The sequence below is a fragment of the Aquarana catesbeiana genome, linkage group LG06 (genome assembly GCF_042186555.1).
Source record: "Aquarana catesbeiana isolate 2022-GZ linkage group LG06, ASM4218655v1, whole genome shotgun sequence".
Taxonomy (NCBI): domain Eukaryota; kingdom Metazoa; phylum Chordata; class Amphibia; order Anura; family Ranidae; genus Aquarana; species Aquarana catesbeiana.
This window is the reverse complement of record NC_133329.1, coordinates 395,147,566-395,162,685: the sequence shown is the minus strand read 5'-3', so window position 1 is coordinate 395,162,685 and position 15,120 is coordinate 395,147,566. Positions and strand designations below refer to the sequence as shown.

The window sequence follows — 15,120 nt, the reverse complement described above, 5'->3', positions numbered from 1 at the left end:
TAGACCTCCTCTGTAACTCTAAACTGGTAACCTGTAAAGATATTTTTTAAAGCGTCCCCTATGGAGGTTTTTAAGTATCGTAGTTTGTCGCCATTCCACAAGTGTGCGCAATTTTAGAGCGTGACATATTAGCTATCTATTTACTTAGTATAACATTATATATATTGTTTTTTTTTGTTGTTTTTTTTTTTGTTTTGTTTTGTTTTTGTTTTTTGCATTAAAATTCATTAAAGCGTATTTTTTCCCCAAAAATTTTTTTAAAAAAATGTTGTGCAAATACCGTGTGACTTAAAAAATTGCAACACCCACAACTGTATTCTGTAGGGCCTCTACTTAAAAAATTTAGATATATATTGTTTGGAGGTCCTAAATTATTTCTAGCAAAAAATTCTTATTTTTACATGTAGGGGAGAAAGTATTCATTTAATATTTGCCTGGCTCAGACCTCCAATGTCTTCCAGCAAATACCAAAGAGAGAATTCCATGATATGAGAGACATGTGCCGCTCTCCAGTGATTTCTCACAGGATGACTGAGGCTGTGCAGACATCTGCCGCCTGTTGGATGAGGATGGTGGTAGAGAGTAGTCTCAGCTGGGATTCACATGGCAGAGGAGTTTTTGCTGTCATCTGCTCACAAGATCACCGCTGAGAATACAGACTGCTTTGTGTGCTGATACTGGAAGAACCTGCTTATTAACCCATTGGACACAGTTCATTTAAAGGGACTGCCACAGTGCTAAATACCTCCAGAACCGTCTCATATGCCTAATACTGGTTATGTAACATCGCTTGCATTTAATCTAAATAGGCTTCGCTCAGTGGTCTCCAAACTGCCGCCTGGGGGCTGGATGCTTTGCTTGCCTTTTTCTGGCCTTCGGAGCACAATTCCTCCCAATGACACCAATGATGGGGCACTATTCCTCCCACTGATACCAATGATGAGGCACTATTCCTCCCAATGACACCAATGATGGGGCACTATACCTCCCACTGACACCAATGATGAGGCACTATTCTTCCCACTGACACCAATGATGGGGCACTATTCTTCCCACTGACACCAATGATGGGGCACTATTCTTCCCACTGACACCAATGATGGGGCACTATTCTTCCCACTGACACCACTGATGGGCACTATTCCTTTCATGGACACCAATGATGTGGCACTATTCCTCCCACTGACTCCAATGATGGGGCACTATTCCTCCCGCTGACACCAATGATGAGGCACTATTCCTCCCACTGATACCAATGATGGGGCACTATTCCTTCCACTGACACCAATGATGAGGCACTATTCCTTCCACTGACACTAATGATGAGGCACTATTCCTCCCACTGATACCAATTATGGGGCACTATTCTTTCCACTGACACCAATGATAGGGCACTATTCCTCCCGCTGACACCAAGGATAGGGCACTATTCCTTTCACTGAGAAAATTGCAAAAGGGGGTGCCCCCTTTTTTTTGGGCAAAGGGTAGTAACCAGAAGTGGGAGTAACAAGCGTATAAAAATATACAAAATGTATTGAGTACAAAGCAATAATAGAATTGGTACACAAGGTATAATCAACCTAAAAACAAATTAGTCAGACTGAATAGTTACATAACAGCTAGATTCTGAGACACACAGTTGATCTCATGATGAGAGGCCAAACGATGTGTACACAGGAGACCCAACATGTTTCGAAATATAGGTATGAATAATTAATTCCTTCTTCAGGGACTGGTTTGAGACAAGCTGTTTAGTCTGGTAATAAAACAGCAAAAATATCAAAAATAGTATAAGAATAAACAAATATGCAAATGTAAGAACACAGTAGGTAATAGCATGGCATATACTGATGGCAGGTAATAAAAACTGGTAATACTCACAGTATAACTTTTGTGATTTAGAGTACATAGAGAAGGGGCTTCCATCTCTAAGCTGGGGGGTGAGAGAGATGGGAAGACGGTAAGGAAAAAGAGGAGGATGGGGGACAATGTGGGAGTATTCCCCTGTCGCCCATTGGCGAAGCTTGTTACTGTTCCCAGTCACATAGATAAGTGGGTGGGTTGGCAGAATGTCTACAGGAATAGGTCTGCCCAGTGACATTGGGATCATGGGTTCACATGACCCTCTCAAAACATCTAGAAGAGAAGCCCTATAAAAAGGGCTTCAAATTCAAGGCTTCATTAAGGCCTGATGGGGAAGTGGCATTCAAATCCGAGATCCACCTCAGCTCTCGTTGTAGGAGGAGCTTGTTGAGATCTCCTCCTCATGAACTGGGATGCACTGGGTCCAACACCAGAATGGACACCTTGGGAAAGTGGCCACTGTGGGCCTGTGCCACATGCCTTCCCAAGGGGAGAGCGGGGTTGCTTGTTTGCATAGCCCGCATGTGGCGGTAGATTCTTTGCCACAGTTTCTGTATGGTTTTGCCTATATAATCGCAACCACAATCACATTGTAGGAGGTATACAACTCCCATAGTCTGACAGTTGGCAAAGTGTCTAGGGGTAAAGATCCAGCCATTGGGTAATCGTATTTTTTTTCTGGAATCCATGTACTTGCAATGGGCACAAGATCCACAAGGGAATGTGCCAAAAAGTTTGCATGGATCATCTCAGGTGGAGCCCCGAAAATCACTTTTGACCAACAAGTCACCCACAGAGGTAGCACGTCTGTAGGTGACTAAGGGGGCAGGAGGTACAAAGGGTCCCACACTGGGATCAGAGGTCAGGAGATGCCAGTACTTGCCGAAAATGTGTTTAATTTTAAAGTGATCATTGGAATATGTTGTGATAATCCTTGTACCCTTGTTGTTGGTAGATTTGTCCTTTTTGGAGAATAGGAGGTTGTGTCTATTTTTGGTGTCTAGTCTACACGATTAAATGCCTTTTTGAGGCATTTGTGACTGTAACCTCTCTCTAGCAGGCATCGTTTTAGGCCTTTTGCCTCCTATTTGTAGTGCGGGTCATTAGAACAATTGCGTTTTATTCGCAGATATATGGTATTGAGTTGACTAGGGGCCTAGGGTGAAAGCTGGAAGAGTGTAAGATGGTGTTCCCTGCAGTTGGCTTCCTGAATAGCTTACAGGTACTAAAGGACATTTTAAGTTTTAAGTTAAACTCATTATGGTTCAGGGTGGCCAAACACTCACGTAGTAGTTCCTCAGGTCCATCCCAAAGTACATAACAATGTGGCATAGGTACACGGAGAGACCCTCATCTTCAAAGATGGTGCGTTCCAATTCCCCCAGGTACAGGTTATCGTAGCCAGGGGCACAATAGGTGCCCATGGCTACTCCCTGCATCTGCAGGGAATGTTGGCCATCAAATGAAAAAACATTATGCTTGAGTATATATATATATATATATATATATATATATATATATATATATATATATATATATATATATATATATATATATATATATATATATATATTCAAGAGAAAGTAGTATGAACTCATTGAAAGATTCCTCATGGTGGCTGATTTTGGGATAGCACTCTACGAATGCATGCAAGCCCTCTAGTGTGCGGTATTGAACTATAGAGGGCCTCTACGTCTATAGTGTCCAAAATGGAGCCACCAGACACATGGGTGCCCTCAATTATTTGTAAAAAGTGAATTGTATCATGGACATATGAGGGTAGGGCAAGGACAAATGGTCTGAGGTGTTCGTCCACCAATCTAGACAGGTTCTCTGTGATAGCACCATTACCCGATATTATGGGCCTACCAGGGGGATCCAGTTCGTTTTTATGAATTTTTGGGAGCGAGTAAAAGGTAGCTTTTCTAGGAAAAGAAGTACAAAGTTCCATAATTGTTTGGAAATAAAATTATTAGAAAATGCATCAACAAATAGAACTCCTCATTGAAGGTATCAATGATTGCTGTCCTTACTTGTCAATACCAATGAGTGGGGCTCAAAATTTTGGTACACATCTGTACCTATTTTTCATTGTCCATAAGGACAATGTTGCCCCCTTTATCTGAGGGCTTGATGGTTATGTTATGGTTACCGGACAAGCTTTTCAAGGCTGTCCTATCGCGCACAGTAAGGTTCCCTGAGTGGTTGGAAGATGGGTCCAGAGCTTTGATCTCCTGACAGGTCAATTTCAGAAAGGTAGCTATTCTATGGTTGGAACTGGGGGCAGGGTACATATCTGATATTTTTTCTTTAATGATGGCTCAATACTTGTAGTAATGGTGTTAGTGGATGGGCCATCTACTTGTTTTAATAAGGATTCCAGATTGATAGTATCTAGAGTCTCTAGAGTCACTTTCCTCTAATAAGGAATTGAGATTTGCCAGAGCTTGTCGTTCACGGTGCGACATCCTTCGGATCCCGGTTTTTCTTTGTCAAACATGCTTCTCAGTAGGAGCTTGCGTGTATATAAGTGTAAATCTTTGATCACTTTAAACTTATCCAACTTGTGATTGGGGCAAAAAGTGAGTCCTTTAGACAAGACTAGAGTTTCATCTGCCGTGAGGGGGTGAGATGAAAGATTATGTTGAATTGTGGTGGGGAAGAATCGTGTATATTTATGGTGGTTAGATCAGGGGAGCCGGGGGGATCCCCTGGTTTTTTGGAAAAAATATGGTAGGAATTTTTAGTGTGGAAAGCAGTGAGGGAATGTTGGCTTCAATGGCCGTAGACACTCCAGTGTTGCATGTCTCACCTCGCACCGGTGCTGATTTGTTTCCGGAATTGCCGAAGGGGGTATAGGTGTGGTGCTCGGGGGGACGTTTGGTCGGAATAGTCATCAGAGGATTGTCACCATCCCAACGTCTTTTGGGTCATCTAGTATGTCTAGATTGTTTTGAGGAAAGATAAGAGACATTAGAGGATATAGATGAAGTATCCTATATATCATATCGCCTGGGGGACTGTACCGGGTCACGTTTGGTACCGCTGCTGTTCACTTTTTGTTGCCATTTGTAGGCTCTTCCTTCCTGGAAGGCCTGTTTATCTCTCAGATATTTATTTTTCTTCTTGGAAAGTATTGATTTATTGAAGAACTCTATATGAGTCCTCAACTTTTCATTTAGTTCCTGGAAGGAAGAGTGAGCCTGCAGAGGTTTTATCTGTGAGTAGATTTTATCTATATTGATGTCAATTTCAATTAGGCGTTTCTGATGTTCATCATTTTGGAGACTCATCATTTTAGTGGAGCACAATTTAAAATTGCTCTACCATACCATTTTTTAAAGGTGGAATGAATGTTTTCAAAAGAAAGAAAAATCTGTACACGAAGCCCCAATGGCTTGAGGTCCTCCCTAATGTATTCTTTGAATGTCTTAATATGCCAATATTCCTTTCACTGACATCAATGATGGGGCACTATTCCTTCCACTGACCCCAATGATGGGGCACTATTACTTCCACTGACCCCAATGATGGGGCACTATTACTTCCACTGACACCAATGATGGGGCGCTATTCCTCCCACTGACACCAATGATGGTGCACTTTTTCTCTAATACCAAAAATAGGGAATTGTTCACTCCCACTGGCCACAGTCCTGCCCCCCTTTTTAGTTATAAGGTTTTTAGTTACAGTAAACTGACCCTTGATTTAGAAAGTTTGGAGACCCCTGGTTAGCTCCATGGAGAACTGCACTCATATGTGGGCTGCAATTGTTGACCTCTGAAAATTCTGGTTTCCTGCCTCTTGTTGTTTTGGGGGGTTCAGGTAGTATTAAAGTGGTTCTAAAATCAGCCACTAATTCCCCCCCCCCCCCAAAAAAATAAACAAAAAACAAACACCTGAGTCCTCCATCAATCCAAGGCTGTGCCCGGCTGCAGGTCTTCTCTCTGCTCTTGCTAGTCTGGCTCCTGCTGGTGTCAGTTATATCCAGTGAGGAGGAGGCGGGGCCAAGACGCACTGTGTGTCTCTATGCATGCACACAGCCCATGAGCTGGAGTTTGGAGTCAATTTGTTAGTGTATCTAAATCTACTAGTCCATCTAACACTCCCCTCCCCACAGACTGTAAATGCTACAGTACCTCCTGTGCTCCTTCATCCAGAGTGGTGCCACTCTAATACAGGAGATGTGTTACTGACCAGATCACCAGGTGAAAAAAGCCTAAAAAAGAAAACGAATGCATCCCTGAGCCGCCGCATCTAATGATCGGTAAACTGCGATATATCGCATTTTTATTTGGGGGTTTTATAACGCTTTCAGCATTACCTATCTATGCTTTGTCTTCTGGAATAATATTGTAGGTAGACCCTTGCAGCCTGTACCCCCTCCTGGATAGTTCATATGCCATGCACGGTGTGATTTCACCCCATAGGGCCCTATCATGAGAAAGTATATTTCCATGTGTAGCCAGCCTTGTGTGCTCCCTTCCCCCGCTCTGCATATCATTGCCGATAAGAGAAGGATGTTGGCCGGATGCTCTAACATGCACCTGCCCTGGGGGCTGCGTACCAATCCAGGGGTGGAATGTCTCAGATGCCAGGGCTCCTCTAATCTGCTCACATAGAACTGCAGTTTGTGCAAAATGTGTAATCCGGTGGATTTAATATTCTGTACAGTAAATGGGAGGCTAAAAAAAACCCCAGGAAGTCTTCACAGGAAATGTAGTAATATATGTGTAATGATCCCGCTACAGGATTAGATTAGATGCATGCTGTCCAATGACTGCTTTGATACCTATGGATCAGGCACTCGTTTAATATTAACTGCTTAGAATGTACATTTCCCCCTTCTTTTTTTTTTTCTTCTTTTTTTTTTTTATCCCTTTTAAAAAATAGTACAGAAAAATTACTGTTGACCTGCTGGAAATACAAGTAGCTTCCACATTCTTGCTGAACTGACTTTGTGCCTCTGCTGCACTGAAATCCCAACCAGAGTTGTCAGCCCTGTCTGTAGGCAAGTGCAATTCCCCCTCCATTCTCTAGGTGGCACTGTGCCATTATTACGGATTGTTGAGTGGAGTCTGTTAGGGCAGCGGTCCCGAACATTTTTGGCACCAGGGACCGGCTAATGGGGGAGGGGCTATTCATGGAGGCTGTCCTCAGCCCCCCTTTACAGCACAGTAGCACAGTCCCCCCTTTATATCAGTGTCCTCAGTTCCTCTTCACATCACAGCCCCCTCTTTACATTACAGTGCCCCTCTACAGTGCGGTCCCCTTTACATCACAGGGCCCCTTTACATTAATGTAACGGGGACTGCTCTGTAAAGGGAGCACTGTACTGTAAAGGGGGACTGTGATGTAAAAGTAAAAGGGACTGCACTGCAATGTAAAGGGGACTGCTCTGTAAGGGGGCACTGTAATGTAAAGAGGGGCTGTGTTGTAAAGGGGACTGCACTATAACGAGGGCACTATAATGTAAAGGGGACTGCTCTGTAAGGGGGCACGATAGTCTAAAGGGGACAGCTCTGTAAGGGGAGCACTGTAATGTAAATGGGGGCTTTGATGTAAAGGGGACTGCGCTGTAAAGGGAGCACTGTGATATAAAGGGAAATGCTCCGTTGAGGCACTGTAATGTAAGGGGGGGCACTGTAATGTAAAGGGGGGCTGTGATGTAAGGGGGGCACTGTAATGTAAAGGAGGGGCTGTGATGTAAAGGGAACTGCATGTTCTGTGATTTAAAGAGGAGTTCCAGTCAAAAAAAAAAAAAAAAATTAAAAGTCAGCAGCTACAAATACTGCAGCTGCTGACTTTTAATTGGACACTTACCTGTCCCTAGGTCCAGCGATGCGGGGGATCGAAGCCCCGCTCGTCTCCCCCTCCGTTCGGCGGCACCGGCATTGCAACTGTGGGCGCCGGGCTGTGTCTTCACAGCCTGGCACCCACTGCGCATCCGCAAGCGGCGCCGAGCGCCGTGATTGGCCGCTCAGTCACCTGGGACCTGTAATGGGTCCCAGATGATTGACAGGAGGGAGGGAGCAGAGCTGAGCCCTTCCTGTGCTGAGGGGGAAGTGATGTCACCAGCCCAGGCACTGGAAGAGGCAGACTACGAGGGACCCCCTAGCAACAGGAATTTAGAGGTGAGTAAAAAAAAAAAAATATCCAAATATTTTTCATGTAGTTTTTTTTTTTTTTTTGGGTGAAACCCGACTTTAAGGAAACTTCACTGTAAAGGGGCACTGTAATAATTACAGTGCGGTGCCTTTTATATTGCAGTGCCCCTAGTAATCACAGCCTCCTCCATCACAGTGCCCCTGCATTCTTCCCTCTCTAACATGACACTTCCGCATTCTAATTTCTGCCTCCCCTGCACAGGACTCATACTTTTGGCAGGGCAGAGCCTGTGATCATTCCAGGTGTCCTCTCCTGGCTCCCCCACCCGCCCGGCGATGTCATCCTGTCAGCAGGGCAGGGGGCAGGAGAAGCTCTCCATTCCGATCTGCAGCTCCCTCCGCCCCCTGCCCTGCTGATTGGATGACATCTTTGGGTGGGTGGAGGAGCTGGGAGAGGACAAACCGGCATGAGAGCACAGCAGGAGGTGAGCGACGACCAGCGTCTGTAATAGCCCTCGCGGTCGCCGCTCATCTCCTGCTCAGCAGTCCGGTCATCAACAGGCCATGAACTGGTACCGGTCCCCAGCCCGGGGGTTGGGGACTCCTGTGTTAGGTTCAGTATCTCAGAGGAGCCAGCTGCCTTGGTGTGGGACCTTATATAATAGGGTACCTGCAACATTCAACATAAAGTGCATAACGCAGAGAAAGGTTCCTGGCGAGAAGTGTCAGGTCAGGGACAATGCCTGTCTTGACAGAACATTCTGGTATCCAGACCCGAAATTTGGGCTCTTCTCCCCTCATTATAGTGCTGTCCTGGTACTACAATGAGGATAGTGCCGTCCTCCGATAATACAGGCTAAGCCTAGTGACACTGTATACATACCAACTGCTATATCGCCTTATATCAGTGCTTACAAAAACACTTTATAGATCACCGCTAAATGTATATACAATATATAAGATAAATTACAACATCAAGAACTGTGTATGTGGTTTCTATCTGATTGGATACCCTAGACCTAAGCCCCGCCTACATTTCTGCTGGACCACCGAACTCAACCTATCCTTTGTGTCCCTCTCCATATGCATACATTTGGTTTTTTGTTTTGTTTTTTTTAACTAGAGAAGCGATACTGCTGTTTTGACTCCCCAAGTGCCTACCCACACACTGTGTGCAAGAAAAGGGCTCTTGGGAGATGTAGTTCTGGAGGCATGCCTACATCAATAGAAGCTGATATCCCAGCAGCTGCCCCTGCAAAACATTTTACAAGCCTGGTGATGATGTCACAAAACAGAAACAAAGTAAATTTGGGTAATGCCTAGAGCTGGGCCGAGGGCTAAGAGAAGAGGAACCTTCTCACAGGCTTCATTCTTCTTGTAATGAAGCTCAATAGACTTCGCTTTAGCTAGTGACATCAGGACACCTGATCATCAAACTTGGAAATTCTGGCCAGAAGACTCCAGCTAATAAATAAGACTACAAAGTGTCCAAAGGTTTGAGGGTTCCTTCTGGCAGGGCCGTGCCAAGGGATAGGCAGAGGAAGTGGTCGCTTTTGGCTCTCCAGAAGAAGGGGGGTGCATAAAGGCCAGGAACTGCATTTAGGCTGCTAAGATAGTTCAATGCCCATGGGGGGGGGGGGGACTTTGGCCTTTTTGCCTTGGATGCTATAGGACCTTGTACCGACACTGCCTTGATCAGGGGGTCTCCACACTTTCTAAGCAAAGGCGGCAAGACCAGCTCCTGATCGTGTGACCACTGTGACAGCCAATCAGAGTGGTCGGGTGATTTGGAAGATCTTCCCGCCCCCCCAGGCGTAATCGCCCAGTTAAAGAGACACTGGGGCTGGGTGGGATGGGGTTGTGTTGGGATGATGTGTATATCACCTTACCAATGTGTGTTTAATGTCTTGTTTTTTGATGTCTACAAGAGCACTTTTTAATTTTACAGGATTTTATAATCGTGAATATTTTTTTTTCCTTTCTGTTTCTTTTCAGGTCATAAAAGAGAATCTGGTGCAGAAGTCAGTCCACCATGTCCTATCCAAATGCACCACCGCCATATGATGACCGAGATCCACTGCATAACCCAGCGTACCCTCCGCATGGTGGATATCCGGCCTCAGGGGGCTACCCGGCACCAGGGGGCTACCCGGCACCAGGGGGCTATCCGGCCCCAGGGGGCTATCCACCCCCCTATGGGTCATCTGGAGGGTATTACCCACAGCCAGGTGGATACCCACCACCTGGAGGCTACCCAGAACCCGGGCACAATGAGCCTCCAAAACCTGTGATGCCGATGCTACCGAATATTCCATTCAACCCAGGTTTGTCTAATATAATCACCCACAAAGCTGGCCTCAGCCATACATTTCTGCATTTATTAAAGTGCATTTAAACCCGGGAACAGAAATGTAATATTTTGCAGCTTACCATTCTTTAGACGCTATGGTTGCATCTGTTATTTTTCCTTTTTTCAGTCTTTTTTGCTTTTATTTTCACCTGGTGATCCTGCCAGTAATCCTATCCTAAGTTGAAAAAGCTTACTCACTGAAGTGTATATATGGAGGGTGCCGTGGTTGTAACCAGTGTTAATTTCGTCTATGAAAATGTTTTTGTCAAAGTTTTAGTCAGCGGCATTTTTAGAGTGACGAAACAAAAAGTACAGCACATTTTCCTCCACTGATGAATACTATGAGAAAAATCAAATCCGTTTTCGTTAACGAACGAAATGCAGTGTGCATTACAGACAGCGAGGCTTTTCTAAAGTCCCGACGAGACTGTCCCCCTCCCGAGGCCCGACTCACAAGACGACCGCCAACCAGGCGCCCATGTCTAGAGCAGAGAGCAGAGCAGACTGTGAGTGTGTAGTACATTACAATTACAGTAGGCCTCCCCTCAGGCCACTGTCCGTCCAGAGCACTGTGTGTGTATTACATAGGACTCCCCTGACCACTGGCAGTGGCATCCAGGGCAGTGTGCATTACAGGCCATCCCTCAGACCACCATCCAGCACTGTGCAGCATTACAAGCCTGCTCCTCAGACCACCGTCCAGAGCACTGTGCAGCATTACAGGCCTGCTCCTTAGACCACCGTCCAAGGCACTGTGCAGCATTACAGGCCTGCTCCTCAGACCACCGTCCAGAGCACTGTGCAGCATTACAGGCCTGCTCCTCAGACCACCGTCCAGAGCACTGTGCAGCATTACAGGCCTGCTCAGACCACCGTCCAGAGCACTGTGCAGCATTAGAAGCCTCCTCTGACCACTGCCAGTGGCAGCCAGGGCACTGTGCATTACAGGCGCCATCCCTCAGACCTGAGACCACCATCCAGCACTGTGCATTACAGGCCTGCTCCTCAGACCACCATCCAGAGCACTGTGCAGCAGTACAGCATACCTGTACGTGCCGTGCCGTGTAGCCAATCCCATGACTAAGTCTTTATGACGAAACATGTCGGGGCGTGGCTACACGGCAATCGCTTTTGAGTGACGTAGGACGCTGTGACAGGGAGCGCCATACGAGGATAGGTGGAAGCCGGTCACATCTACACCAGGGATCGGGTGAGACGGGTATTTTGAGAAGCGCAGTACCTGGGTCCGCCGTGACCACCACACACTGGTTTACTTACTTTATTTTGTTATGCTGTGACAACTTGCTGTGCTGTGTTACTGTTAAGCCTGCAGTGAATTTTAAAGATGTGAGTGCAATGGTGAAGGGGCTTTTTGATCTTTAATAAATTTTATTACGTTATTGCACCATTGGATTATTTTTCTTTTTTCATGTGGAGAGAGCTCTTGGGCATTACACTTTGGAGAAGTAGAGGTGTACAGGTTTACCACTGAAGATCAATCTTATCCCTTGTGAGTGTGGGATAAAAGCTTGTTGGCCCTGACACGAGAGTGTGGGCAAAAGGAGCTGGTGAGTGCATTCACCTAAGGGGAGTGGATTCACAGTCACAGAGGTGCGGTGGAAGATTCATTTAAGTAGAAGATTTGCACTACAACACGTCACGGATTTTGTTTTGGACTATTTTACTTTCGGTTTGTTTGTGGACACACTTTATAGATATAATAATTTTTTTTTTGCGAGTTAATTCACATTGGCTCTCAGTTATAATTCTCACATTATATTTGTATGTGCACAGATACGTTATTCACTTAATTGGTGTATATGCACCATTTGTTTGTAATTTTTTTGAATATGTCATTGTATGCACATTAATGATGAAGGATGAGGACGTGGTGTAATCATTGCACAGGTTGATGCATCAGCTCATCACTCTTCACTACACTTTATTATTTGATTAGGGATCACGTTTAGCGCTGCTATTTTGAGTTCACTAGGAGCGAGTTTGTGGTGAATCAATTTTTTACTGTATACTTATCATTTAAGCAGCAGCTCAGATTTAGGTTTTTGCCATCAGCGCAGCGTTTTTGGGTGTATGAGTGGGCGGATTTTTATATACATCTGATTTTATATTATCTTCATTTATTTAAACGCGTGCAGCCATGGAAGTTCTTAACTTTCTCAATAACAGACAGATGAATCCGGATAATATTTTCTCAGCTAATTCTGAAATGACGGATTATGAGGAAGATATCTCCGGCATGTTAAAGAATTTAGAAAACTTATTGGAAAAACAGGTGAAAACCTGGTGGGATGTGTTCACTTTTAATCATTATCAGAAAGAAAAACTGATTTTTAGGAGCCTGAGGTGGGACATTCCCCCCCAGGATGGTCTTGATGACCAATGTTTTATGGATGAATGGTTAGAATTTTTTAATAGAGTAGGAAGGGAGTTGCAAGACCTAGTATTAAGTAGGAAACAGAAAAAATTAAGTAGGATTAATGAGCAGATTAATACGCTACGCAACAAATTAGAACCTATGAATGAGTCTAATCAACTCAAAGAATTCAATAACACTATGAAAAGAAAGCTTGAAAAGGTGGATAGAGAGACACAAAAGAAAAAAGTTAGGAAATATAATAGGGACGCAGCAGATTTCAAAAATAATAAAATCTATGCATGGCAGAACCCTGTTGTGAAAACCAGGGAGGTCTCTGTACAGGATAAAAACAATATGCATACAACCACTGACCCTAAAACTGATCAAAATAAAAGAGTGAGGGCGAAGAGTGGCACAGGTAGAGGTGAACAAAGTGGGAGTGGACAAGCATCTAACAATGCTTCTCTACAACAAAGAGATAATCAATATAATGATCACCACTACTCACCTAGGCCAACCCCACCCTGGAGAGGGAATTATCAATATTACCCGAATCAGGGGGATTGGCGGGAACCCCAGTCATATGGAATGAATTATCCTGGAGGAGGTGCCCCATCCCAGGGTCATGGGGTATATCAAAATTACCCCCCTCAAAATCATGGGGAGGGCAGATATCCTACCCCCTTATACAATAAATATCTCCCCCTGGACGAGGATTATCAGGGACAACACCACTATCAACAGGGCCCTGGATCTTTTTTAGGACAGCGAGGGAGGAGGGGGAGGGGAGGGGGGACACCGAGAGGAAAGAACCACCCGATGAACAACAAGGGAGGGAGGAATGGCCCACAGCAACATGTGAACAGGGAAATGGGACCACCACTAAGAAACGAAGGGGCTGTCGAGCAGGACAACGTAGACAATCCAAGAAAAAGGTTAAGGGACACATAAATACTGGCATATATAATTTAAGTAAGGTGAAATTAAATCCAAAAGAACAGAATATACTAAATTTGGGCCTTAAATGTGCGCCCAAAAAAACACTTAATAAATTTGAGGTGTACATCGACACACACAAATTTATACGGACTTTGAACCTCAAAAAATATTTTTTGAGCCACCCGCTGGCCCCTAGGAGTGACCTAGTTTCATCTGTGAGGAAAGTGGATAGTGGCTTAAAGAATAAGTCCGTATTTAACCCCCAAAACTCTGGCAATCATTGCATAGAGGTGTTTAAAAATTTGGTGCTAAATGATATAGAACAATTGACTGTAAAAGATAATATCAACCCAAAATATATTGAGGATGGTATTCGCTCTCTGGAAAAAAGGAATAACATTATTGTACGCCCAGCGGACAAGGGAGGGGGGGTCGTTATTATGGATAAAATGTTTTATCAGGAACAACTCACCAAGATGCTAAGTGATCGTTCAACATATGAGAGACTGACTAGTGATCCCACGGAGAAATATAAGCACCAACTGAGTTTATTGGTGGACTGGGGGTATGACACAGGCGCTTTGAATGGGAAAGAAAGAAGATATCTGGTACCAAGTGCGTGTAGGATTCCAGTAATCTACACGTTACCTAAAATCCACAAGGATGCCAAAGTACCCCCAGCACGACCCATCGTGAATGGGATAGGATCAGTAACAGCGCGGCTTGGAGAGTATTTAGACAAATTCCTCCAGCCCAGTGTGAAAATCACGAAGGCATATCTTAAAGACACCTCTGACCTCCTCCAACATTTGAGTGAGGTGTGTCTTAATCCCACCACCGAGACCTATTTGGTTACGGCCGATGTGGCCTCCCTCTATACGGTCATTCAGCATGAGGATGCCTCCTTGTCATTGAATTGGGCATTAAGCAGGAGAGAGGACATTCCTGACATGCAGAAGCGTTTTTTGGGCCATGCCCTGACCTTCTGCATGTCACATAATTATTTTTGGTGGAATGGTCACTTCTTCTCTCAGCAGGTTGGCGTGGCTATGGGAGCTAAGTATGCCCCTAGCCTCGCCAACCTGTTCATGGCAGAGTGGGAGGACAGATTTATATTTAGCAAACGATTACCTCAACTCAGACTTTATCGAAGATTCATAGATGACCTCCTATTGATTTGGGAGGGTTCTAGGGAGTCTTTGGATGAATTCTTGAGTTACCTTAACACTAATGGGAATAACATAAAATTGGAGGCACAAGTGAGTGACATGAGTGTGAATTTTCTCGATGTAACTATTGAGAAAAGAGGAAACTCTCTAAGCACGTATGTATTTTTTAAACCGACTGACCGCAACAGTTTTTTGTCCATCCGGAGTGGACATCACCCGGCTTGGATAAAGAATATACCAAAGGGTCAGATGTTGAGGGTCCGTCGGAACTGTTCAGAACAGGAAAAATACTATGCACAGGCCAATATATTAAAG

At 44.7% G+C, this 15,120-nt stretch overlaps 1 protein-coding gene across 1 annotated transcript in view; it reads left to right on the top strand.

The window, feature by feature from the left end:
• Positions 1-15,120, top strand: part of TMBIM1 (transmembrane BAX inhibitor motif containing 1) — a gene marked incomplete in the record, with an annotated part of 128,651 nt that overhangs the window by 41,688 nt on the left and 71,843 nt on the right. The window contains 1 exon segment of the mRNA XM_073634385.1: positions 9,966-10,294. Coding sequence (XP_073490486.1) covers positions 10,003-10,294 — 292 coding nt within the window.